This window comes from Rhinatrema bivittatum, chromosome 15 (assembly GCF_901001135.1).
Source record: "Rhinatrema bivittatum chromosome 15, aRhiBiv1.1, whole genome shotgun sequence".
In the NCBI taxonomy this organism is placed as follows: domain Eukaryota; kingdom Metazoa; phylum Chordata; class Amphibia; order Gymnophiona; family Rhinatrematidae; genus Rhinatrema; species Rhinatrema bivittatum.
The window spans coordinates 77,823,272-77,850,217 of record NC_042629.1 but is presented as its reverse complement, the minus strand read 5'-3'; the positions used below and the strand labels follow the sequence as shown (position 1 = coordinate 77,850,217).

Here is a 26,946-nt window from a genome sequence, read left to right as displayed (position 1 = left end):
GTTGTTGCATTGTCCGACATCAAAGGGACCGTCTGACCCTGAAGCCAGTGACTTAACTGGAGACACGCTAATCTGACTGCCTGGGTTTCCAGGTGATTTATGTTCCAGCGTGCCTCTTTCTTGATCCAACACCTCTACGTCACCAGTTCTTGACACTGAGCTCCCCACCCCCGGAGGCTCACGTCCATCATGAGAACTAGCCATTTCGGAGGGGACAGGCTTATTACCTTGCTCAGGTGGGCTTCCTGCAGCCACCACTGAAGACATAAGAAAATGCCATACTGGGTCAGACCAAGGGTCCATCAAGCCCAGCATCCTGTTTCCAACAGTGGCCAATCCAGGCCATAAGAACCTGGCAAGTACCCAAAAACTAAGTCTATTCCATGTAACCATTGCTAATGGCAGTGGCTATTCTCTAAGGGGCGGATTTTCAGAGCCCTGCTCGCGTAAATCCGCCCAAAACCGGGCGGATTTACGCGAGCAGGGCCCTGCGCGCCGGGAAGCCTATTTTACATAGGCCTCCCGGCGCGCGCAGAGCCCCGGGACTCGCGTACGTCCCGGGGTTCTCGGAGGGGGGCGTGTCGGGGGGCGGGGCCGGAGCGCGCGGCGTTGCGGGGGCGTGTCGGCAGCGTTTTGGGGGCGGGTACAGGGCGTGGCTACGGCCCGGGGGCGTGGCCGCACCCTCCGTACCCGCCCCCAGGTCGCGGCCCGGCGCGCAGCAGGCCCGCTGGCGCGCGGGGATTTACGTCTCCCTCCGGGAGGCGTAAATCCCCCGACAAAGGTAAGGGGGGGGTGTAGACAGGGCCGGGTGGGTGGGTTAGGTAGGGGAAGGGAGGGTAAGGTGAGGGGAGGGCAAAGGAAAGTTCCCTCCGAGGCCGCTCCGATTTCGGAGCGGCCTTGGAGGGAACGGGGGGAGGCAGCGCGGCTCGGCGCGCGCAGGCTATACAAAATCGATAGCCTTGCGCGCGCCGATCCAGGATTTTAGTGGATACGCGCGGCTCCGCGCGTATCTACTAAAATCCAGCGTACTTTTGCTTGAGTCTGATGCGCAAGCAAAAGTAGGCTGATCGCGCTTCTTTTAAAATCTACCCCTAAGTGAACTTAATAGCAGGTAATGGACTTCTCCTCCAAGAACTTATCCAATCCTTTTTTAAACCCAGTTACACTAACTGCACTAACCACATCCTCTGGCAACGAATTCCAGAGCTTTATTGTGCGTTGAGTGAAAAAAAACTTTCTCCGATTAGTTTTAAATGTGCTACACGCTAACTTCATGGAGTGCCCCCTAGTCCTATTATCTGAAAGAGTAAATAATCGATTCACATTTACCCGTTCTAGACCTCTCATGATCTTAAAGACCTCTATCATATCCCCCCTCAGCCGTCTCTTCTCCAAGCTGAAAAGCCCTAACCTCTTCAGCCTTTCCTCATAGGGGAGCTGTTCCATTCCCCTTATCATTTTGGTAGCCCTTCTCTGTACCTTCTCCATCACAATTATATCTTTTTTGAGATGTGGCGACCAGAATTGTACACAGTATTCAAGGTGCGGTCTCACCATGGAGCAATACAGAGGCATTATGATATTTTCCGTTTTATTAACCATTCCCTTCCTAATAATTCCCAACATTCTGTTTGCTTTTTTGACTGCTGCAGCACACTGAGCCGACAATTTCAATGTATTATCCACTATGACGCCTAAACCTCTTTCTTGGGTTGTAGCACCTAATATGGAACCCAACATTGTGTAATTATAGCATGGGTTATTTTTCCCTATATGCATTACCTTGCACTTATCCACATTAAATTTCATCTGCCATTTGGATGCCCAATTTTCCAGTCTCACAAGGTCTTCCTGCAATTTATCACAATCTGCTTGTGATTTAACTACTCTGAACAATTTTGTCTCATCTGCAAATTTGATTATCTCATGTGTCGTATTTCTTTCCAGATCATTTATAAATATATTGAAAAGTAAGGGTCCCAATACAGATCCCTGAGGCACTCCACTGCCCACTCCCTTCCACTGAGAAAATTGTCCATTTAATCCTACTCTCTGCTTCCTGTCTTTTAGCCAGTTTGCAATCCACGAAAGGACATCACCACCTATCCCATGACTTTTTACTTTTCCTAGAAGCCTCTCATGAGGAACTTTGTCAAACGCCTTCTGAAAATCCAAGTATACTACATCTATTGGTTCACCTTTATCCACATGTTTATTAACTCCTTCAAAAAAGTGAAGCAGATTTGTGAGGCAAGACTTGCCTTGGGTAAAGCCATGCTGACTTTGTTCCATTAAACCATGTCTTTCTATATGCTCTGTGATTTTGATCTTTAGAACACTTTCCACCAATTTTCATGGCACTGAAGTCAGGCTAACTGGTCTGAAGTTTCCCGGATCGCCCCTGGAGCCCTTTTTAAATATTGGGGTTACATTTGCTATCCTCCAGTCTTCAGGAACACACTTCTTTCCATCAGGAGGTATAGGCAAATTGCATAGTCCTGGGACAGCAGATTCCAACGTGACAGGAGGGAGCGTTGGAGTGGACACGTGTGCCCTCGCCCACGCTACTACTTCCAGGGTTGATGCCATTAGACCGAGGTTCTAAAGATAGCTCCATACCCTGGGGCATAGGATGTTCATCAACTTGCACACTTGACACATCTTCCTTATCCTTGAGGGTGGAAGGAAGACCTTGTCCTGTTTGGTGTCGAACCACACCCCCCAGATACTCCAAGGACTGGGAGGACTTGAGATTGCTCTTGTCCACGTTCACGACCCAACCAAGCTCCTGAAGCAGGGACATCACCCTGCAGGTCACCTGTATGCTCTCTTCTAACGACTTTGCCCGGATCAACCAGTCGACCAAGTATAAGTGCACCAGGATCCCTTCTTTCCTCATTGCCGCCACTACAATCACTGTAATTTTAGAAAATGTTCTGGGGGTGGTGGCCAAGCTGAAAGACAGGGCCCGGTACAGATAATGGTTCCTACGCAAAGCGCAGGAAACGCTGGTGGTCTTGTCAGATTAGAATGTGGAGGTAGGCTTCCGAGAGGTTCAGGGAGGTTAAGAATTCTCTTGGTTGTACGGCCATTATGACAAAGCTACAGCTTCTATGTGGAAATTAATTACTGGTAGATGACAGTTGACACTCTTGAGGTCCAGGATGGGGCAAAAGGAACCCTCCTTCTTGGGCATGATGAAATAGATGGAACAGCGTCCCGCATTTTCCTGGGGCGCAAGTACTGGAATTATAGCCCTCAAATTGAGGAGCCTTGTGCGTTCAGCCAGCCAGGCCTGAAATCGAGTGTACACAGAAGTCCGCGTAAGTGGAAGCGCCCATATGCGTGATCGTATGCATGACGTTAGGTGCACAGCATGTGCGCAGAGCCGGCCACATCACGCATACCAACGGACCACGGAGGGCAATGGCGACGCACAAAACCACACGCAGGATGGCGGTGCCAGGGCCTGCCACGTGGATTGCCCACAGAGCCTGAAGCGTGGCTTAGCCCACTGGGGGGTGGGGGGCGCTCAACCCGCTCGGAAGCCACCTTCCCTTGACCCAACGGGATCAGTAACTCTGAATTGGGAGGAATCCTCTTCTCTCTTTACTTACCTGGGCTCAGCGCTTACCGGTTGAGTACACAGATGGTCTCCGGCTACAGGGGGAGAGGGCTTTGGCTGTCACTGCCACACTTGGCTTCCTGCACCCGCTGCCTTTCAGCTGCTTCAGCAGCACAGTCCATGTCAGGAACCGGCTACTAGACCAAGGCGCACCTCTGAGGGATCTCGGAAATCACCTCAAGAATTCTCAACTGGGGAGGGACCTTAAGGTATCACCGCAGGAGAGCGGGGCTCAACTTTCTCCAATTTAAAGGTAAATTTCCTCTTCAAATGAGTACTGCAATCCCACTAAACACCAATGCTGGTGTGGGGATAGCACATCCACATCTGCTAGGAGACGGAGAGATACTCAAGTGCTGAGGTCACTGCAGGGATGTATCTAGGGTGACGTCAGCTTTGAAACCTGACTCTGTCTCCATCTGCTAGCAGGGGAACATAACCCATTGGTCCTGAGTCCATCTGGCTACATGCTCGGAAAACAAAATTTGCATTGCTTGCTTTTAAAGGTTTGAACAGCCTTTGTGCCCCACTTCTGAGAGGGAAATTAAAATGGTATGAGGCTAAGAGGGACTTGCAATCAATAAAAGGCAATTCTCTTGAATTACCGAGTATTAAAGCTTTCTGTAAGCAGCAACTGCAAAACTGCTCATTTGTAGCAGGAATTCCAGCATTATGGAATTCACTCCCACTGGGTCTAAGGGAAGAGAATGATGGCTTAAAATTTCGGGAAAACTTGAAAACATGGCTTATAACAGTGGCTTTTAATGATTAATGACCAGAGGTTAATCAGATGCAGTTTGGTAACAAGCTCTCCCCATGAAGTGTAGAAGTCATAGAGCTCAGTATATTATTCTTTGCTGGATTATTAGAGTAAAATTTATTTAACTATTTTTATGGTTTATGATTTTGTTTTATTATTGTGATTTTGATTGTTTTAATTTTATGCTGTAAATTGCTTTGGAAGACTTGTCTGGAAGGTGATTAATAAATGATTTCAAATAAATACATGTAAATGGCTGTGAAAAGGGCTTGAGAAGTGAACCAGTAAGAGCAATCACCCCCAGGCTGGTTCAGACACCAGTGCTCACCTGTATAAAACTTCATCAGTGAGGGGACCAGCAGCTTGGTGGAAAGCGGGTGATTCTCGATCATTTCGAAGAATTTCTGTGTGCGGGGTTGGATGGCAGGATTTGTTACAAACATGACCTCCACCAACTTGGCCACTAGGTATGGGTTTCGGATGTAGTTCTGATTGCATAGCAGCACCACCAGGAAGGTGACGATATCTTGAGTACAAGGCTCAAAGAGAACCTGAGGAGAGTATCTGAGGGGAAAGTGGAGAGCATCACTCAAATCTCCAAACGTACCAACATTAACATCTGTTCCTCATCAGAAGACCCTTAAGAGCATTAGGAATCAGTTTAACAACTAGAAATATTTGCTCAGCAAACTCTGTGGTCACGTCAACTTCTGAAGAAAGCCAGTGGCGACATACATCAATTTTCTGGTTGCCACCAGATTTCTGCAGATAGGGAGCTAGCAGAAATCTATTGACCCCTTGGGATCCTGTCAGGAACTTGTGACCTGGATTGGCCACCGTTGGAAACAGAATACTGGGCTTGTTGGACCCTTGGAGTGACCCAGCGTGTAGCACCACCCTGAGCATTTCTTAAATGGAGTTGCCAAAAGAGGAAAAATTGGTTTCATAAATGGATATACTAAACAAGCACGTAGCTTGCAAATTTAATTTTCATCAAACTGCATTGAATGATGCCAAATTTTAAAATGTAACTTTTTTTTTTCCAATTAATTCCATTATCCTTTTGGGGGGAAAGAGTGGCCACCCAACTGACAACCAACTGCAGATACCAAAAAGTGACTCTCTATGGCCCTATCACAATAGTTCTTGTGAATATCGGTGGCTATGTGGCCACCTACTGATAAGTGCTGACTCCTCACTGCCCATACTGAGTCATAACAATTCCATCCCTCTAGCCAGGTACAGAACTCACTCATACTTACTGTACAATAAAAAACAAAAATTCAGCTACATCTTCAACATAAAACTCTGGCAGTGCTGCAAACATTTTGGGGACATCCAAGCTTAAAGGCAGCGTAATACTGTGAAGAAACCAAAAGAGAATAGTCGATATGTGCTTAAAAAACAGGAAACTCCCCATCAAGCCCCATCTGAAAGAAAAGGCAACACCGTTCCCACAATTCCTCCAAAAACCAGGCAGCTTAGTCTGTTTACAAACAGTATATATTGGAAAAGGAGCTGAAGTACACATTTGTAAAAACATAATGGGGTAGATTTTCAGAGCCCTGCTCGCCTAAATCCGCCCAAAACCGGGCGGATTTACGCGAGCAGGGCCCTGCGCGCCGGTGAGCCTATTTTACATAGGCTCACCGGCGCGCGCACAACCCCGGGACTCGCGTAAGTCCCGGGGTTTTCGGAGTGGGCGTGTCGGGAGGCGTGTCGGGGGGCGGGGCCGGATTGCGCTGCGTTTCGGGGGCGTGCCGGCAGCGTTTTGGGGGCGGGTACGGGGGCGTGGCTACGCCCCGGGGCGGCCCGGGGGCGTGGCCTCGCCCTCCGTACCCGCCCCCAGGTCGCGGCCCGGCGCGCAGGGGTCCCGCTCGCGCGCGGGGATTTACGCCTCCCTCTGGGAGGCGTAAATCCCCCGACAAAGGTAGGATCGGGGTTTAGACAGGGCCGGGCGGGTGGGTTAGGTAGGGGAAGGGAGGGGAAGGTGAGGGGAGGGCAAAGGAAAGTTCCCTTCTAGGCCGCTCTGATTTCGGAGCGGCCTAGGAGGGAACGGGGGTAGGCTGCGCGGCTCGGCGCGCGCAGGCTATACGAAATCGATAGCCTTGCGCGCGCCGATCCAGGATTTTAGCCGATACGCGCGACTATGCGCGTATCGGCTAAAATCCAGCGTACTTTTGTTTGCGCCTGGAGCGCAAACAAAAGTAGGCTGTTCGCGCTCGTTTGAAAATCTACCCCAATTTGCTTGTTTTTGCCTCTCATTTCTTTAGAGAGAGAGAGTCAGTAAGGAAAAAGCAGGCAGCATGTATTCCAATACAATTCCAGATTCAATATAAATGTCTGTCTTTAATTCACAAATCAGTTTATGGCAATAATGCAGAATGGCTGAACGCGTCCCTTCACATCCATACCCCCCCCCAACGTAACCTAAAATTACCATCACCAAAATGAGCCCATTTGAATTCAGTCAGGGAGAGAGCTTTATCATTGGCAGCACCAGCACTTTGGAATTCGTTCCCCCTTGATATTTGGCTCGAGGCAAACATACACACATTTAAAAAACTCCTGAAGACGTGGCTATTTGAACAGGCATATACCCAATCAAGTTAATCCCAAATTATAGATACTCTCCCTTTTTTACTTTTGTAACCATGGAATTAGTCCATGATAGTGCTTATTTTATTCTGATTTGTTTTTAGTCTATTTAATATCATTGTAATTTGGAAGGTTGTTTATCTTTGTTTGTTTTATATTTTATTTTGGGGCAATGTTTACTTTTGTTTTATCTGATTTTACTGTTTTGAAGAACTATTTTAGGAATTATTTTATGATCATAGTTTTATAGTATTGTAAACCAACATGAAGTTAACACAAATGTTCGGTATATAAAAATGGCTAAATAAATATTCTACCAACCATCCAAAAACCAGGCAGAAAGTGCCCTACCAAACCTAAAAGCTCCCACACTGAGTTGCAATAGAAAGAAAATATTGTGGGTAACATTTGAGTAACCCATCCAGGTGCAAAATCTGTGGCACCTGCAACATGTACACGGCAGCTGCATGCTTGAAAATCAAAATTTACATATATGCCCCACAGCTAAGTGAACGGAGCGATTTTCACCTCCAGGGATTCTAGCTAGATAACTCTTAATTACCCAGCTAGATTCCTTTGAAAACTACTCTGCTAATGTGAAAACAGGAAGCAAGCCTCAAACACAATTCAGAAGTTTCACCCACATGCTCTAAACTATCAAACAGCTGGAAGCAGAGGGTTTAATAAAAGACTTGTGTACCTTATGTAAAAAAGCAGAACAGCCAATGACGATTCTGGCGAATATGAAATGGGATGTTCTGCTTTAGCTCGCCTCTAGCCACCAGGTTTGCTCCTGATTTTAATTAAGGAACACAGGTCATCTTTCATTTAACCTTCTCTAAATAGTCAAACAGTTGCAAAAAGAGCACAGATCAGACGTTTAAACAGTATGCATACTACCAATAATCTTCCAAAATAGGTGGCAAAACTGACAGTGTGAGCTCAAAAATAGGCATTGTGTGTCCTCCCAAAAATAGGTAATACATGAGGCCCTATCGATCCCCCCCAAAAATCATGCAGCACACATTCATCCTATCGATCCTCCCCAAAAACAGGCAGTTTGTGTTCTATTGCTTTCCCTCAAAACAGGCAGCACATGCCCTATCGTCTCTAAAAGATCTGCCAACTACCTAAATTCCAGGCCATGTGCATCCCATCGATTGCCTCATCCTACCCCAAACACACACAAAAAGAGAGGCAGTGCATGCCTTGAGCTTCCCAATAATCATAATGTATGTGCCCAAGTGTGCACGTGATCAATCCCCAGACATGAGGCAGCACACGTCCCACAAATCTCCTAAAGAATAATCCAGTAGAGTCCACAGGAAGAGGCATTCCCTGCAACGATGCTGCTAGCACACTCACTTGGGGAAGCAAGGGTCAAGGATATGAAGGATCAGCTGGATCACCATGCCATAGAAACTAAGGCACCGCCTCAGAAAATTCTCATCTAACAAGCCAGCATCTGCACAGGCCTTGCACCGCACTAACTTCTGCAGAAAAGGGAAAACAAACACATTATAGAATGATAAAATACTGTCAGATGTGAGAAACCCAACATATAATAATGCATGTAAAGAAGTTTCTTATAGATGTATCTGTTGACCTCAACACTTCCAGATTAGAAAGAAAAAGAAAATTGGTTCTTACCTGATAATTTTTGTTCCTGTAGTACCAGAACTCCTGTGGGTTTATTCATCCCTACCAGCAGATGGAGACAGAGAAAAGCCTCGCTGACACTGCTTGAAAACCCTGGTACCACCTGCAGTAGCTTAGTATTGATCTCTACCCAAGCTGAAAACACACTATGCGCAATAAGCTGACATAAAAAACCGTGTTAAACAACTTTGAAAAAAATCTGTAAATTTATAACAAAGAAACAGAAGTTTGCTGAAAAGATTATGGCAGAGCGGACGACTCTCCCCTCTAACCCGGGCGGACTCTGGACTGATCTGTTGGTACTACAGGAACGAAAATTGGTTCTTACCTTTTTCCCCTGTAAGTACCCGGATCAGTCCAGAACTCCTGGGATGTACCAAAGCTTCCTAGAGAGGGTGGGACATGGAGCTTCCCGCTCGCAAGACACCTTCACCAAAAGACCTGGAATCCAAAAATCCCAAATCCAAATGGTAATGCCTTGCAAAGGTATGCAGCGACTTCCAAGTCGCCACTCTGCAAATCTCCTGTGGAGACACCAACTGAGCCTCCACCTATGAAGCGGCCTGCGCCCACGTTGAGTGAGCTCGCAAACCGGCAGAAACCTGGCGGCCCTTAAGAATATATGCTGACCAAATAGCCTCCTTAAGCCACCTGGCAACCGTTGCTTTGGAGGCCTTGGTACCCTTCTTTGGACCGCTCCATAACACAAAAAGATGATCAAACCTCCTGAACTCATTAGTAACCTTGAGATAGCGAAGCAAGGTTCTACAGACATCCAACAGTTTAAGTTCCCTAGCATGCTGCGTAGAAGCATCAGAGTCTGCAAATGCCGGAAGCTCGATAGTCTGATTAACATGAAAGGCCGAGACCACCTTTGGAACAAAAGAGGGAACCGTTCGCAACGTAATACCTGAATCAGATATTTGAAGAATGGTGATCACCGATTCTGGATAACCTCTCCGCCTCAAGCGACGCCTCTCAAAAGCCAAGCCGCTAGACAAAAGTGATCGGCCTGGTTGGAAAATACGGGACCTTGACAAAGAAGTTCCGGTAGATGACTCAGATACAATGGACTGTCCACCGCTAGATTGACTAGATCTGCGAACCATGGTCGACGGGGCCACACCGGAGCCACTAAGATCACCTCCCCGGGGTGTCTCTCTATTCTGCGCAATACTTTGCCCACAAGAGGCTATGGTGGAAACACATGCAGCAAGACTTCCGGAAGCCAAGGCACTACTAGAGCGTAGACTCCCTCGGCCCTGTACTCTCTCCTGCGATTGAAGAACCGAGGAGCTTTCGCATTGAGCCGAGTTGCCATCAATTCTACGTGGGGACGGCCCCACCTTCTCCAGATAAGCCACATCGCAGACTCCGCCAACTCCCACTCACCTGGATCTAAGCTTTGACAACTGAGGAAATCGGCTTGAACATTGTCGACCCCCACGATATGAGAAGCCGCTAGCTGAACCAAGTACCTGTGCTTCCATGGCCACCCCCTGGCTCTTGGTCCCGCCCTGACGATTAATATAAGCAACCGTTGTGAGTTGTCCAACAGAACCCTGACCGAACGACCCTGAACGAGGGGTAGAAAGGTTTGAAGAGCCAGCCGCACCGCTCTGGTCTCCAACCGATTGATTGGCCACAAGGCCTCCACCGTCGACCAAGTGCCCTGGGCCGACTGTCGCTTGCAGACCGCACCCCAACCAGAGAGACTGGCATCGGTAGTGAGAACCACCCATTCCAGAACTTCTAGGCTGACTCCACGCTGTAGAGTGGAAGACTGTAGCCACCATGACAGGCTGTTCCGTGCCGCCGTATCCAGCAAAACTGGTAAATAAAAGGCCTGCGACAGGGATTCCATTGGTCCAACAGAACCCTCTGAAGTGGCCGCATATGCGCGAAGGCCCACGGTACCAATTCCAGAGTTGAAGCCATCGACCCCATAACCTGTAGAAAGTCCCAGGCTCGTGGTATCTTCAACGCCAACAGGCATTGAACTTGTGACTGTAGCTTGAGTATCCTCTCCTGAGTGAGAAACACCCTGCCTTGGCTCGTGCCGAAGCGAGCTCCGAGATATTCTAGCTCCTGGGACGGCTCCAAGTGACTCTTCGCCCGGTTCACCACCCAGCCAAGAGACTCCAACAGGCGAACAACCTTCTGAACTGACGAACGGCAGCCTTCCAACGATTTCTCCCGAATTAACCAATCGTCGCGATAAGGGTGTACCAACACCCCTTCGCGTCAAATAGCCCACCACCATCACACCTTGGTGAACGTGCGAGGAGCCGTCGCTAGGCCAAAAGGCAAAGCTTGGAATTGGAAATGTTGATCCAGCACCACAATGGAGAAGGTACAGAGAAGGGCTACCAAAATGATAAGGGGAATGGAACGCTCCCCTATGAGGAAAGACTAAAGAGGTTAGGACTTTTCAGCTTGGAGAAGAGACGGCTGAGGGGGGATATGATAGAGGTGTTTAAAATCATGAGAGGTCTAGAACGGGTAGATGTGAATCGGTTATTTACTCTTTCAGATAATAGAAAGACCTAGGGGGCACTCCATGAAATTAGCATGTGGCACATTTAAAACTAATCGGAGAAAGTTCTTTTTTACTCAACGCACAATTAAACTCTGGAATTTGTTGCCAGATGTGGTTAGTGCAGTTAGTATAGCTGTGTTTAAAAAAGGATTGGATAAGTTCTTGGAGGAGAAGTCCATTACCTGCTATTAATTAAGTTGACTTAGATAATAACCACCACTATTACTAGCAACGGTAACATGGAATAGACCTAGTTTTGTGGTACTTGCCAGGTTCTTATGGCCTGGATTGGCCAATGTTGGAAACAGGATGCTGGGCTTGATGGACCCTTGGTCTGACCCAGTATGGCATGTTCTTATGTTCTTAACCGCTGATGCTCTGGACGGATTGGGATATGCAAGTATGCTTCAGTCAGATCCAGAGGCCAAAAACTCCCAAGCGGACCGCTGCAATGACAAACCGTAGAGTTTCCATTCGAAACCGTGGAATGATTAAGGACCTGTTGACCGATCTGAGATCCAAAATGGGTCGAAACATTCCCTCCTTTTTCAGGACAATGAAATAGATGGAATAATGACCCTTGCCCGTTCACGAGACAGTACTGGGACCACTGCCTCCAAACTGCGCAACCTGAGCAAAGTCTCCCGAACCGCTCAATGCTTTGCCGAGAACCCGCAAGGGGAGACTAAGAAGAGGTCTCGAACGGGTTGTGCAAACTCTAAGGTGTAGCCGTCTCTTATCACTGAGGGGACCCACTGATCATGTGTAATTGTGGTCCACTCCCCGTAAAAGTCTGCCAGCCGGCCCCCTATATAGGGAATGGTGGAGTGGACCAGCCTTGCTTCATTGGGGGGGCTTTGCCGCCGCTGCTCCCCCCGCCGAGGGAGCTCGAAAAGGTCGTCGCCCGTCGCAAAAGGACTGATCCCAATTCGTTCCCACGGTTGCTGAAAAGTCCTTTGAGACGGCGTCCCTACAGGACCTCTGTAAGGACAAGAGCGTCTGGTGTCCCTGAAGCAGGTCCTGGACTGAAAAGCCTGGCGATTCCTTGGCTTGTCCTCTAGCAGCTTATGTACCTTTGTCTCACTAAGCTGCTTGATGAGCTGCTCCACTTGCTCCCCAAACAAGAGACGACCCTTGAAAGGCAAAGAACCTAACCGGGCCTTGGAAGAAACATCCGCCGACCAGTGACGGAGCCAAAGTAAACGTCTGGCCACTACCGCCGAACTCATAACCCGGGACAGCGAACGCATCAAGTCATACAGCGCATCCGCTACATACACGATTGACGCCTCCACGCGATCTTCCTCTGACGTGTCGGGACCAGGAGGTGCAAACTGAAAATCCTGCACCCACCTTAGACATGCCCTCTGCATAAAACCGGAGCCCCAAGGCAGCACTCTCAAAAAGCCTTTTAAGTTGAAGCTTTAATTTCCGATCCTGTACAACCTTGAGGACCACGGACCCCTCCATGGAATCATAGTCTTTTTCGTGACCGCGGAAACCGCCGCATCTACCTGCGGAAGCGCAAAAAGCTCCAAGGTCTGTTCTGGCAACGGACAGAGTTTGGCCATAGCCCTACCTACCCTCAAACCGGAGTCCGGGGAATCTCACTCATGCTCAATCAACTGCCGTACTGACCTATGATATGGGAACGCGGAAGGAGGAGCCCGAAGACTGTCCAGAACGGGATCCGCCCCATCCAATTCTGGAGCTTCCTGCGGAGGCTTTAAAAACCCAGCTCCTCTAGGACTTGAGGAAGCAAAAATGCCAACTCCTCCCTCCGGAATAACCGGAGAATCTTGGGGTCAACCCCTTCTGCTACAGAGGGCATACCTAAGTCATCGCCTTGATCTGGGTCTTGATCCGGGTCCTGAGAAAACAGATCGCGCCCTGCAGAACCTGGCGCTGCCCCTGCTGGAGGGTTCGGACTCTGTAAAGCTCCAGGTGCCCCCCCCGGAGCTAAGCCCCTTCGACCCTGGATCGGAACCCATAGGCTGCAGACCCGGGCCCTGAGGAGCAAGAGGCAAAATTGGACCCCCTAAACCCTCCTGCTGCGCCAGATAAGCTTGGTGCATCAGGAGAATAAAATCAGGAGAAAAGGGACGGGAACCCAGGGGTAAAATGGGGACAGGGTCTCCCCTAGGCCTCTGGGGTAAAGGACCTGGCTGATCTGCTCCCCCCCGGATAACCCCCTGCACATTGGGGGGGGACCGGGATGAACAGGAGACAACCGTAGTGGGAGATCCCCTTCCCCCTCTGAAAACGGCGGCGCGTGCAAATCCAGCACCAAAATGGCCACCGCTCCCTCCTCGGGGGAGCCGGCAGCTCCAGGAGGCTGTAAAAATAGCCCAAGCGCGGACGCCGTGCGCTTACATAGGCCCCCAGGAGGGAGGGCCCTTCCCCCGAAAAGCAGCCCGAACACAGTCCCGACCGGCTCCACACGCGCGGCATGCCGAGCCGCGAACCCTGCCGACGGAAAGTAAAAAACAGCTGAGAAATCTAAAAATAAACGCTAAAAAAAAGAAAATAAAATCGGCGTGACCCGCGGGAGGGAGGGGGGAGGGATTGCCCCGGAGCCTTACCCTTCAGCCGACTTCCGTCTGAGAAAACCAAAAACTTTTTTTTTTCTTAAACTTTAAACAAATGAAAAAGAAACAGAAACAGCGAGATTCCCTCCTAAGCTGAAAGGAGCTGTCCAGCGCTAATCAGCTTGTTTTTAAGAAGGAGGGAATCCCCTGCAAGAAAAGTAGAAGGGCTGTAAGCGGCACGGCCGGCCTCGTGAGGGGAGGGATCTGGACCACCAGATGTACACCCCACGGTACCAAATCGGACCTTAAATGGTCCCCTCTCAACCAAACAAGACAGGTTCCTTTAAAAGGAACCCGGTCCCTGGGAGGAAGCTCCCTCAAAAAGAGAAAAAAATCTAAAGCAAGGGTAAAGAAAAAAGGAACTGCAGGTTTACGCACCCGCCATCTGCGGAGACAGAGAAATACTGAGCTACTGCAGGTGGCACCCAGTGTCAGCGAGGCTGTTCTCTGTCTCCATCTGCTGGCAGGGAGGAATAAACCCAGGAGTCTGCACTGATCCGGGTACATACAGGGAACACAGCAGATTACAAAGCGCCATAACCCACAGACCCCAGCGCAGCACAATCTGGCCCCTGACATTATCACCACTGACCACACATGATGGCAAGGGCACCAAGCAGTGCCCAGCCCCGGGGACAGGAATAACCCCAATGCTGACTTTCGGCTGGGAGTGGAACTGCTGGAGCCGCAATACTCTTTCAGGATCACAAGGACACTTTAGGAAGACAATACAATAAATCCAGAAAGGCAGCACATGTCTGATAGGCCCCTAGACTACCTTTAGCTGGGTTTTGCAGCGTTTCAGCATCTCTCGATGTCTGGTTGCCAGAGGTGAATCTTTCCATTGGCTTTCATTGTTCTTCAGTTCCTCCACAGTCCTATAAAAAACAGGATACCATAGCCAACAGGGATAAAGACCGCACATAGATGTACTGGGGCTCACTGGAAAGCAGATGTCAATGTATGCTACAACCACTTAAACTGAAGCTGGAGATGGCTTCAGATTTATTCTCTGGCACCCACCAGACACACATTTTCACATCTGGGCTGGAGGAAATATATTTTTTAATTTCCTGGGATGCTTTGGCTGATGGGAGTGGATGAGGGTCCCCACAAAGTATCACCTGTTCAGCTCCCGGATAGCACGCAGCCTGCGGATGTAACGTCGACAGCTAGGCAAGATGGCGAGGTGATGCGTGTGTAGTGTCAGGAAAAAGCACTCTGTGGGGAACTTTGGCTCAGAGAAGAGCAGGGGATCTGCACCTGGGAATCAGGAAAAGAGAACTTCAAGTCAAAAATTCACAAACGCAATTTGAAATAAAGGGAAGATCTCATCCACCTCTCTGTTTTTTGGTTTTTTTTTATAGCAAAGAATAAGAGACCCACAGGTCAAAGGGGCTTTCTGAAGCTCATGATGCGATCATTCATGCCTCGTCTTTCAATAGCAGAGCTCACATGAAATTGCTCAAAATCACTGCTGCTGTGCCCAGAGATCTCAGAAAGACACAGACACAGAGGAAGTCTCACACACACACATTAACTGTGATATGCACAAGCCCCTCTTATGGAAGAAAAAAACCAAAATCCCACCCAAGGTGAGAAAGAGCCGATTATTTAGAGATTTCAGATTGGTCTGACAGAACAGGCCCTAGTACTGAAAACTCTGCTGATCAGTCCTCTCAGGAAGGACTGAGTCCTGCCTGCAGCACTCACTTAGCTCAGCCACCCAGCTAACCACATCTTCCATCATGGCCTTCACTCTCGTCTCATCACTGGGGACAGCGATGCGACACTTGGGATGGAATATGTACATGGGATCAACAGTCTCCAACTTGATCTTGGTGCTCAGCTGCTGCAGTACCCACAGAAAGTTGAGCATGAATCCATCCGTGGACACTAGTCTGTCATCTGTCTGTGAAGGACCAACAACAAGGGAAAAAGAAAGAGTTACAAAGCCTGCGAGGGTGTACCAGCGGACAAAAAGAACATCTGCGGTACATAAACCGATCAGAACAGAAAACCAGAAATCCCAAATGTATTTATTCATTCATTCTTCTTGATCTCCTGAATTGCATATACATCAAGCAGGTCACAGTACTTTCTGAATACCCACAAAATACAATCAACAACCCACCTATTTATGGAGTTTGTACTGCTTTATAAACTTTTCACTTTTCTCTAACAATACCCAGGGAAACAAGAGATGAGAATGGTTTGTGACTACCGAACAGATCCTTGCAGATTTCCTCCCCCCACCCAGCTTTCGGAGGAGCTGCAGCTGTGCCTCGTACCTGCAGCTGTGCTTTCTTCATGTTGGCGTTGACAACGGCTGCCATGTAGCTGAGCGCGGCCTCTCGGGTCTCACCATTCAGCAGAATACTGTGCAGGATCTTGAACTGATCTTGCTGGAAATTATAAAGAAGCCTGTCCGTCAGTGATCAAGGTCCCCACCCCAGGTCCATCAGCTCACAATTCAATCTCCCAATGCAGCAGTTTTTGCATTCATACCTAGTCAAATCTGATCCTTATTTTAAAATTGGTATTCAGAGCTCAGCTCGACAACATGCCTGACTTATGCTGCTTCTTGGATTTGAATTTTACATTTGATTATTCACCTTTTCAAATCTGAACTTAAAGTAGGGTACAGCAGGCAGGTTGAAGGGCACCCGATAGCATAGATAGGGTGCCAGGCACGATTCGTGCTGGCTCCCGAGGGGGCGGGGCCAGCTGCTGAGCGCTGAAGGTGATGTCAGTGCTCGGCAGGGAAGCCCATTGGCTGACTAAATGACGAGGTTTGATTTCAAACCCCAGGGAAAAAACGCGGGAACCTATTGGCTCCCCTGTCGTGGAAGCCCGGATGGGAGGAGCCTGGTGGGGGATGTAGGAAGGGGGAGTCAGAAACACTCGTCTGCCGTTGCTCCCCAAAGCCGCTACCCTCCCACCCACCCTCAAGTATATTGTTGTATTTGGGGCACAAGTTTATGTTAAAGAGGGTGTGTTGTCGCAGCTTGGAGGGGGCGGGTTGCCCGCGTGGTCTTCTATGGTACGGCGACCTGACAGGTGTCAGGTCCGAATGGCAAGCAGGACAATTGGGTGCAGTTGTCCTGTGGGAGGCTCCTTGCTGGCCGGTGGCGGGAGCTGGTTTAACGACCCCTTGCTGGGGCGTGGCGGGGGTTGAAGGGGAAGCATACGAATTATGCTATTGGTACAGGACCGGCAGTTGTGTGCCTTGCTGGGGCGTGGCTGGTGCATTATGGGGCCTATGTATATAAGGGTTAATTGAGCTCGGGCACCTGGAGTTATTGTTAATAAAGCTGCGGCCTGTTTGATCCCAAACTGGGGTCTGTGTTTTACTGTTGATGTAAGAGGTCGGGTGAAGGGAGAAGAGCGAGCCTGGCTACCCATATTAGAAGTTTGTATATGAGGCCAAGGAGGGAAAATTGACTTGTCCAAGGTCACAAGTTACAGCAGTGGTAGCAGCAGCAGCATTTGAACCCTGCAGCCCTGATTTCTCTCCGTCAGTTAACTTTAACCACCAGGCCACTCTTCCACTCCTACATGACACTTATCACAAGAAGCCCGGCTGCCTGGGCCAAAACACTGCAGAGTCACATAGGAAAGCATTTCATCAGGCACGACTCTCACACTGAGTCAGAACAGGGGTCGTTCGACAAATGTATGGCATCCCGGCAAATAAAGTTTTCTTAAGAACATAGTTTCAGCTAAAACTTGTATGTTTTGCTAATCTTCAGAATACCTACCCGGGCTGATTCCAGGTAATGCTGCAGGGACTGACTAACCACGCGGGTGTTTTCTAGAGTAATAGCTGGCCCGGAGAAGTACTTCTCTACTACTTTAGTCTGAAATTAGAAAAAAAGGCAGAGTGATGGGAAGCTAAGTCCTTTTTGATCCCTTCACACATACAGAAGAGAAGCAGCCACTTACATCGTCTTCTGCAAAGACAGAAAGGCTGAAGAAAGCTCCCAGGTAGGACAGTCGCTGTAGCTCCCGGCCAGTGGCAGGGCTTAAGGGTTTGGGCAACCATGAGGGCAAAGATGCAACCTGAAAAACACCAACAGCAGCAGCCGTCAACGGTTGTTTTATCCATCTACTTCAAGTCTCTCTCTCCCAAACTCCTTCCTAACAGTCAACCAACAGGCTGGAATCAGGAGCTCAGTAAGTTCCCATCCCCCTCTAAAACCCAATGACACAAACCCCAGCTATGAGGAAGCAGAGGTCCGACAACCTCAGCGGCACTGCCATGGAAGCAGAGAGGCGGCGGCTGGGTCAGACCCAGATAGTACATCTATTTCTTGTTACTCACTTCCAGGCAGAGCAGTGGATCTCTCCAGACTACTCGGCTGATAATATTTTATGGCCTTTTCCCAAACTCTTTTAAAGACCACTATGCTCGTCCCCTTCAGCACATCCTCTGGCAACAGATTCTACAGCTTAGTTGTGTGCTGCGTGAAAGAGTATCTTGTACAATTTGTTTGTTGTTAGTTTCTCAGAGGGTATTTGAAAGGATAAATGACCATTCCCTATTTACCTGGTCCACCCACTCATGATTTTATAAAAGCTGTCATCTCTGTTGCTTTTCCTAACCTGCACAGGCTCTCTTTATAAGGGAGCTGCTCCATCCTCTCTATTTATGTCAATGTCTATTCCGCACACGCGTTGCAGCCAAAAATAATACAAAACACACCAAATCCCAGCAATACCAATAAAGTTCATTCTTGTCTCACAGCTTAAAAGACTGAAAAATCAAAACGTTCAAACTTTCCATCAAAGGAAACACCTAACTAAATAAGAAGGTCGAAACCTTTTTACAAAATGATAAAATATCTAGCTGCTCCCAAATAGCTTGAGGGAGGGCCTGGCAACAAGAAAGTTTGCTTACGACAACAATTCTTAAAAGAGGAAAGCAGCCAGCAATAGTTTCCCTGCAGAAGACGGTGATGAAAGAGTGCAAGAGGTGCTGCAGATGAGTTGGCTCCTCTTTATTAGCGTCCTAAGCAAGACCGGCACCAGTTAACCCCACAGAACAGGCAATGACAGATGAAGCTACAGCAGTCAGGTCGCAAGGCTTGCACTTCTGTCCAAAAGTCTGATTTTGACAATAAGTACCTAAGCTGTAGTTTAAAGAAAGCGCCTTTCATCTGAGGCTTAAGGGACAATGAGGAAACAGGAAGATCATTGGAAAACATCCACCTCTCGGCATAAATACAGCTGGTCAACAGGGTCAAGGAAAGACCTACAGGCAGAAAGAGTGGGATGTTGTTTGTATAACTGACTGAAACCCCAAAGAGGTAATAATATCACAGAAGGGAAGGGGACATGCATTTCTGTTGCACTTCTCTGTACTTTTTCTAGTTTCACTATCTATTTTTTTATATGGGGCAACTAGAACTGCACACAATACTCAACGGACTGCAAGGTCTTTTTCCCGGGTGCTGAATGCTAACACAGAACCCAGCACTCTGTCCCTGTAATTGTGATTATTTCTCCTTATCTGCATCACTTTCTACTTTTCATATTAAATTCAATCTCCTAGTTTCGTAAAAGTCCTTCTGCAGTTCCAACAACTTTTAAAAATTGTGTCATCTGCAAATTTGCTCATCTCACTTGTCATTCCCTTTTCTAGATCATTTCGGAGTATCTTGAACAGCACAAGTCCCATTCAACTAATGATCTTTCTTCATTTGAAAAAAGTGACCTTTTAGTCCTTCTCTCGGTTTCTTGTCTTTTAATCAGTTACCAATCCACAACAGGACCCTGCCTCCTATCCCAGGACTCTCTCATGGGGGACTTGTCAAATGCACTACATCGACCAGCGCACCTTCATCTACCTTCAAAGAAACCAAATAAGTTTGCAAAGCAAGACTTCCCTTTGCTGAAGCCATGCTGATTCCCCATTAAGCCTGCAGTAATTTTCATTTTGCCTAGCACCGACATCAGGCTCAGCGGTTTACACTTTACTGGATCCTCCCTGAAGCACTTTTTAAGAACTGGCCCCCCTCCAAGCTTTTTAGATGATGATTACAGATTACTAGCAACAGTTTGAGCTCCTTCAGGACGGATACCATTCAGTCCTAGTGATCTGTTATGCTTTAGTTTGTCAATTCTTATCTAGGGCATCCTCCATTATCACAGAAGTGATTTAGCTGCTCAGAATCATCACCAGCAAAGAATATTTCTGTTATGGGTAAAGACCAAGGAAAAGAATGAATCCAATGTTTCTATTCCTTGTCCTTCTCAGCCCCTCTTTTATACCGAGCTCATCTAGCAGCCCAGCTGACTCCCTCACATGGTTTTTGCTTCAAATGTACTTGAAAAAGCTTTTATTATTACATTTTTATCTTTATGGCAACCTTCTTCTAAAAATCTCTCTTGGCTTCTCCTACTACAGTTTTACATCTTAACTTGCCAGTACTTATGCTTGAGCGGATTTTCCTCATTTTTTGAAAGATGCCATTTTGGTTTTAAAGCACCTCTTTCCCCTCACCATTAAACTATGCTGGCAGTTGTGTGGTCTTCCTTCAACCTTTTTTAAAGCATAGAATACGTTTTACCTGGGCTTCCAAGAAGGCACTTTTAAACAATGTCCACACATCATGCAAATTTGTAACTTTTGCAACTACTCCTTATAATTTATTTCTAACTCGTTTCCTCTTTCTTTCATTGCCCCTGCAAGAAGACTAAAAAACCCTTATTAAATCAGGAACACTTCCGTACAGTACTACAAGCATTAATATTTCCTAGCAGGGACTACTGTAACACACTTTTCCTAGGATTGCCATACACCACTATCAGACCACTGCAAATACTACAGACCTCGGCTGCCAGAATACTTACTGGTAAAGGCAGGAGAGATCATATCACCCAGACACTTGCAGATTTACACTGGCTCCCAATAGAACAAAGAGTGCAATTCAAAACACTATGCACAGTGCATAAACTAATAAATGACGAACATGCTGACTGGCTAAACACCGCACTATGATTACATGTCCCTCAAAGAAGTCTCAGATCGGCCAATAAAGCACTACTAACCATACCCTCAGTCAGGACAGTAAAACTAACCCAAGTCAGAGAGAGAGCACTATCATTGGCAGGACCTTTATTATGGAAGTCATTACCCCTGGAATTAAGACTAATGAAAGAATTAAAGCTCTTCAAAAAAGGCTTAAAAACATGGCTCTTCAAAAAAGCTTTTCACAGTGAGGTAGCTGAATAACACCACAAAAACCTGAAAGTCACCAGTAAAGATGCAGAGTTGCTTATTTTTTTATTATTTTTCTCATATTTAAGTATTAAATTAGACAGACTGTATAAACATATGATTATCCTAACAATCATAAATGGTAACCACACCCATTCCCCATTTAGAGTATATTATTGAACTATGCAAGCGTACAACACTGGCACCCTATGGATAATTTAGAAACCAAACCAAACGTATTTGTGCTTAACTGTAAACCGTTGTGAGGGTGCAGTACTAAACAACGGTACTGAAAAGTTTTAAATAAATAAATAAAGAAATACAATAAATGTAAAGTTATATGCCACTGCAGTAGTTTTACTTAAACATCCTCCCCTCCAGTGATCATGTTGAATTTGATTGCATTATGATTACTATTGCTAAGTGGTCCCACCGCAGTAACTTCTTGCATTCCACTGAAGAATAGATCTGAGATAGCTTTCACTCCTCAGTTCCAGGACTAGCTGATCCAGGAAACAGTCATTTATGGCATCTAGAATGGAGAAATTACTTACCTGATAATTTCATTTACCATAGTTTAGACAGATGGACTCAGGACCAATGGGTTATGTGCTCCCCTGCCAGCAGATGGAGACAGAGTCAGGTTTCAAAGCTGACGTCACCCTAGATACATCCCCTGCAGTGACCTCAGCCCTTCAGTATTCTCTTCAAAAGCCATTGTGGACTTACTATTGAAAATCTTGAATAAAATTTGGATACAACTTAATAACTTGATTAAAAAACTGGTGACCGTAACTGTACTCAACCAGGCTTAACTTACTCACATAGTTTATTATATTATATTGTTACCATACTATGATGTCACATGATTAATTTGTGATCTATACCACTCATATTTTATTATCGTGCCTTTCTGTAAACCGTTGTGATGGTTATCTTAACTTAACGATGGTATAGAAGAGCTTTTAAATAAACAAACATAAGCGCTGAATCCCAGCCATATTACAGATGCCCTGATCTAGGGATAAGGCGACGGCTTACCCATAACTTCTTGGATTCGAGATTCACCTCATGAGTGATTCCTTGGTACCATTCATGGGCAGCCGTGGGCGGGATGCTGAGTGCATCTGTCTACACTAAGGAAAACAAAATTATCAGATAAGTAATTTCTCCATTTCCTAGCTTGCAGCCAGATGGACTCAAGACCAATGGGATGTACAAAAGCTACTTCCGAACAGGGCAGGAGGCTGCCCGCGGTCCAGTTAGCCCTCACAAAGGCTGCGTCATCTTGGGCCTGAACGTCCAGGCAATAGAACCTGGAGAAAGTGTATAAGGAGGACCATGTCGCTGCTCGGCAGATGTCAATGGGAGTCAGTAGCTTAGCTTCCGCCCAGGATACTTCCTGGGCCCTAGTGGAATGAGCTTTAACCTGAAGGGGTAAAGGCTTCCCTGCTGCCACATAAGCTCCCGTGATCACTTCCTTGATCCAGCAAACTATGGTAGCTCACGAAGCTGCTTTGCCTTGTTTCCTTCCACCGTGAAGAACAAACAAGTGGTTCGTCTTGCGCACCAGTTCTGAACATTCCAGATACCGTACTAAAAGCCTACTGACGTTTAAGTGCCATAGGAGGCGGTGGTCTTCCGTGTCCTTGCATCTATCTAGGGACGGTAAGGAAATGGACTGGTTCAGGTGAAACTGAGATTATCTTTGGAAAGAAGGAAGGAATGGAGTCAACCGAAGGATTGGCTCCAGACATGACAGCACCTGCAGTTCAGAGATGCGACGAGCTGAGCATATCACCACCAAGAATATGTTAATGGGTGTAGAGAAAGGCTACGCAGCAACCGAAAAGAAGGCCCTGCTAAAAAGTCCAATTCTAGATTGAGGCTTTATAGAGAGACTGGCCACTTTAAGGGTGGTCGGAGGTGTTTAACCCCTTTTAGGAAAAGGGCCAAGTCCGGATGCATTGACAGGCGGGCTCAGTTCACCTCATCCCTGAAACAGGAGAGAGCCACCCCTTGGAACTTCGAGGAATTGAGGGACAGTCTTTTGTTCAGGCTGTCCTGTAAAAATTCTAGAAACATGGGGATCTTGGTCGTCCGAGAGGGCACCCCACATTCCTCACATCAGGCCTCAAATATTCTCCAGATACGCCCGTACACCAAGGATATTGAGAACTTCCATGCACGAAGCAAGGTGGCGATCACTGCCACCGAATATCCACGCTTCGTCAGACGAGCCCTCTCAAAGGCCAGACAATAAGACAAAACAGAATTGGGTCCTCATGAAGGATCGGACCTTGATGGAGAAGGTTCCTGTGCTGGGGGAGGCTTGGGGGCTTCTCCACTAAAAGCCTCCATTTGTCTGCATACCACGGGCATCTGGGCCAATCCGGGGCCCCCAGAAGGACTAATCCTCTGTGGCATTTGATCTTGCGAATGACCTTGCCCAGCAGAGGCCATGGAGGGAAGGAATACAGTAAGTTCTCCTCTGGCCAGGTCTGGACAAGGGCGTCGATCCCTTGGGAACACTGATCTCTTCTGTGACTGAAGAATCGGGGGACCTTCACATTGTGAGATGTGGCCAGTAGATCACTGGATGGGAGGCCCCAGCAATCTATTAGGAGCTGGAAGGCTCTGGGCGACAAAGCCCATTCCCCTGGATCCAGACTCTCCCTGCTGAGAAAATTTGCTCCGACGTTGTCTTTTCCCGCAATGTGGGAGGCCAAGATCCCTTGTAGGTTTAACTCCTCCCATGCCACAAGGGGGTCTATTCCCAGAGATACTTGGTGGCTTTTGTTTCCTTCCTGGCGGTTGATGTAGGCTACCGTTGTTGCATTGTCCGACATCATGCGGACTGCCTGCTGAATTGCAGACACACTAATCTGACAGCTCAGGCTTCCAGGCAGTTTATGTTCCAATGCGCCTCTTCCTTGGTATTTGTCCCTGGGTTGTCAATTTCTGACAGTGAGCCCTTTACCCTCGGAGGCTCGCGTCCATCGTGAGGACTAGCCAGTTCGGTGGGGACAGGCTTACACCCTTGCTTAGATGAAGTTCCTGTAGCTACCACTGGAGCTGAGAACACACTTCCATCGGTAGGTGAAGGCGAATCGAGTTGTCCTGAGAAAGTGGGTTCCAATGTGATAGCAGGGAGCATTGGGGTGGCTGCATGTATGTCTTCGCCCACGGTACTACCACCAAGGTTGATGCCATCAGGCAGAGGACCTGGAGATAGTTCCACACCCTGGGGCACAATGTTTTCGTCAACCGACACACTTGGCACATCAGTTTCCTTATCCTCAAGGGAGGGAGGAAGACTTTGTCCTGCTTGGTGTTGAATCGAACTCCCAGGTACTATAAGGACTAGGAGAGCTTGAGGCTGCTCTTGTCCATGTTCACGACCCAATCGAGTTCCTGAAGCAGGGACCTGACCCAGCTGGTCACCTGGAAGCTCTCTTTCAATTACTTCGCCTGGATCAGCCAGTCATCTAAGTATGGGTGCACCAGGATCCCTTCTTTCCTCAGTGCTGCCGCCGCCACGACCACAATAAGTTTGAAGAATGTTCTGGAGGCAGTTGTCAGGCCAAAGGGCAATGCCCAGAACTGATAATGGTGGCCCAGTACCGCAAAGCATGGGAAACTTTGGTGGTCTTGATCGATTGGGATATGAAGGCAAGCCTCAGAGAGATCCAGGGAGGTGAAGAAATCTCCCAGTTGTACGGCCATTATGACGGAGCGAAGAGTTTCCATGTGGAAGTGAATTACCTGCAGATGACGATTGATGCTCTTGAGGTCCAGGATGGGTCAAAATAAACCCTCCTTCTTGGGTACAATGAAATAGATGGAATAATGCCCTGAAGAGCCTTATCAACGTGGATTCCGCTGCCAGTTTTTTGTGCTGGGAGTGGAAAGGTGACATCATGAACGTGTCCTGAGGGATGCTGCAAAATTCCAGAGCGTATCCTTCTCATATGATGTCCAGTAGCCATTTTTCTGATGTGATCTCGACCCCCCGCTAATAGAAGAGGGATAGTCGGCCCCCTATCTCCTCATCTCATGGATGGGTTGGCCAAACTTCATTGGGAAGTTCAGGTCAAACCTGAGCCCGAACCAGTTCCTATTTTTGGTTGTTGGATCTGAAAGGCCCAAGACCTTCCCGAGGGCAGAGATGTCTGAAATGATGAATTTCTGTAGGGCCAGAAGCGCTGGGAGCCCCTGGCCCAACATCCCCCATGGGCGAGGAGCACTGCAACCTCATTTTCTTATCTTCTAATAACTGAGGCACTGAAGATTCACCCCACTTACTGGCTAGCTTTTCCAATTCACTTCCGAATAGGAGGAATCCCTTAAAGGACATCTTTATGAGGTTTGCCTTAGAAGTCGCATCCGCTGACCAATTTCGCAGCCATAGCTGTCTTCTGGCCGCCACCACTAAGGCTAATTCTCTGGCCGAGGTATGCACTAGGTCAGAGCTTGCATCCACTAGGAAGGCCGCGGCAGGTTCCATCCCTCCCTGGAATGCGCCCCTGAGCTATCTGCCTCGAGAGAGAGAGAAGCAGACATGAGCGAGCCACCAGGGCACAATAGCAGTGACATTGTGATCGCTTCCTATCTCATTAAAGGCTTGCTTAAGGATGGACTCCAACCGCATATCGTATGCATCCTTCAAGGACACTCCTCCCTCTACAAGTACAGTTGCTCGCTTCGAGACTGTGCATACCAGTGCGTCCACTTTTGGGAAACGGGCATTCTTTGGCCGCCAGGTCCAGAGGGTACAAGGCCTGACCTCCTTTAAAGCTGGCTTCTGGGGCATCCCATTCCATATCAAACAGCTCCTGGATGGCTTCCAGCATCGGGAAATAGCAAGAGGCTTTCCATAGAGACACCAGGATGGGATTCTTCTTTGGTTCTGACATAGGGTCCGTGCCAGGAAATCCCAGAGTCTTCAGGGTCTGGGAAACCAGGGCCGCCAATTCAACTCTGTGGAAAAATCGTAGCATGGACAGGTATGGCTCCAGGCCTGGAGGGATTTCCCCGTCCTCCAATGAGTCTGCATCCCCTGCGTTGTCCGTGGTGTCAGAGATACCCTTGGTGAGGCGAGGCGTGCTGATAGGGCTGGGAGGACAAGGCCTTCCCAGCTGGGGCTCAGACCGGGCAGGGGCAGCAGCTGACTGCACCTGAACAAAGGCTTGAAGGCCCTGCAAGAATTCCACCCAAGAAAAGGTCGCCGGGTCCATACCTAGTCCAGGAGGAACTGGGGTAGACGCCGCTGAACTACCCCTCTCCCGAGGAGGACGCAGCTCCGGGATTGCTCAGATCCGGGGTGCTACCAGATAAGGTCATGGCTGACCCATCCTCCGACTGGGAGTGTCCGGGCTTGGAGAAGTTCTGAGAGTCCAGCCCTCCCTGGGCTTCTTGACAGTGCTGACATGGGAAAGATTCTAGATCAGACTGTGCAACCTTAATATAGCAGGCAGCACAAAGGGAGTGTCGCTTGTGCTTCTTTGTTGCTGGAGCCATAATTCACTGTAGCTTGTGCGTTCAGCCAGCTAGCGCTTGGCTCGAGTGCGCACAAATCCACTCCAACTCGCTTAAGTATAAGCGTCCAGTTGTCTGTGAATATATGCATGCAGTTGTGTGCACACTTATGCGAGAGTTGGGTGCACAACAGTGCCAGCCAGCACCGCGCGTATCGACGGTCAATGGGGGAAAATGGCACCGCACCAAACTGCGTGCAAGATGGTGTCGCCACAGCCTGCCACATGGAGTGCCCACTGAGCCTGAAGCAGGGCCTAGTCCATTGGGGGGGCCGCTCAACCCACTCGGAAAACACCTTTCCCTTGCCCTAATGGGATCAGGAATGTCGTTGGTACGGCGCGCCGAACAAGGAGACCCGAGGAAAGACTTACCGAAGCCCTTCCATGTCTCTGAATCAGATGAGTTCTTTACTTAACT

At 48.2% G+C, this 26,946-nt stretch overlaps 1 protein-coding gene across 6 annotated transcripts in view; it reads right to left on the bottom strand.

Moving 5' to 3' along the window:
• Positions 1-26,946, bottom strand: part of UBE4B (ubiquitination factor E4B) — an 82,320-nt gene that overhangs the window by 18,351 nt on the left and 37,023 nt on the right. For all 6 annotated transcript variants that reach the window (XM_029578247.1, XM_029578249.1, XM_029578250.1 and 3 more), the window contains 9 exons: positions 17,715-17,831; positions 17,531-17,629; positions 16,061-16,174; positions 15,483-15,681; positions 14,894-15,032; positions 14,548-14,647; positions 8,349-8,476; positions 5,648-5,746; positions 4,714-4,949 (listed from right to left, as the gene is read on the bottom strand). In XM_029578247.1, the coding sequence (XP_029434107.1) occupies positions 4,714-4,949; positions 5,648-5,746; positions 8,349-8,476; positions 14,548-14,647; positions 14,894-15,032; positions 15,483-15,681; positions 16,061-16,174; positions 17,531-17,629; positions 17,715-17,831 (1,231 nt within the window). The remainder of the gene's footprint in view (positions 1-4,713; positions 4,950-5,647; positions 5,747-8,348; positions 8,477-14,547; positions 14,648-14,893; positions 15,033-15,482; positions 15,682-16,060; positions 16,175-17,530; positions 17,630-17,714; positions 17,832-26,946) is intronic.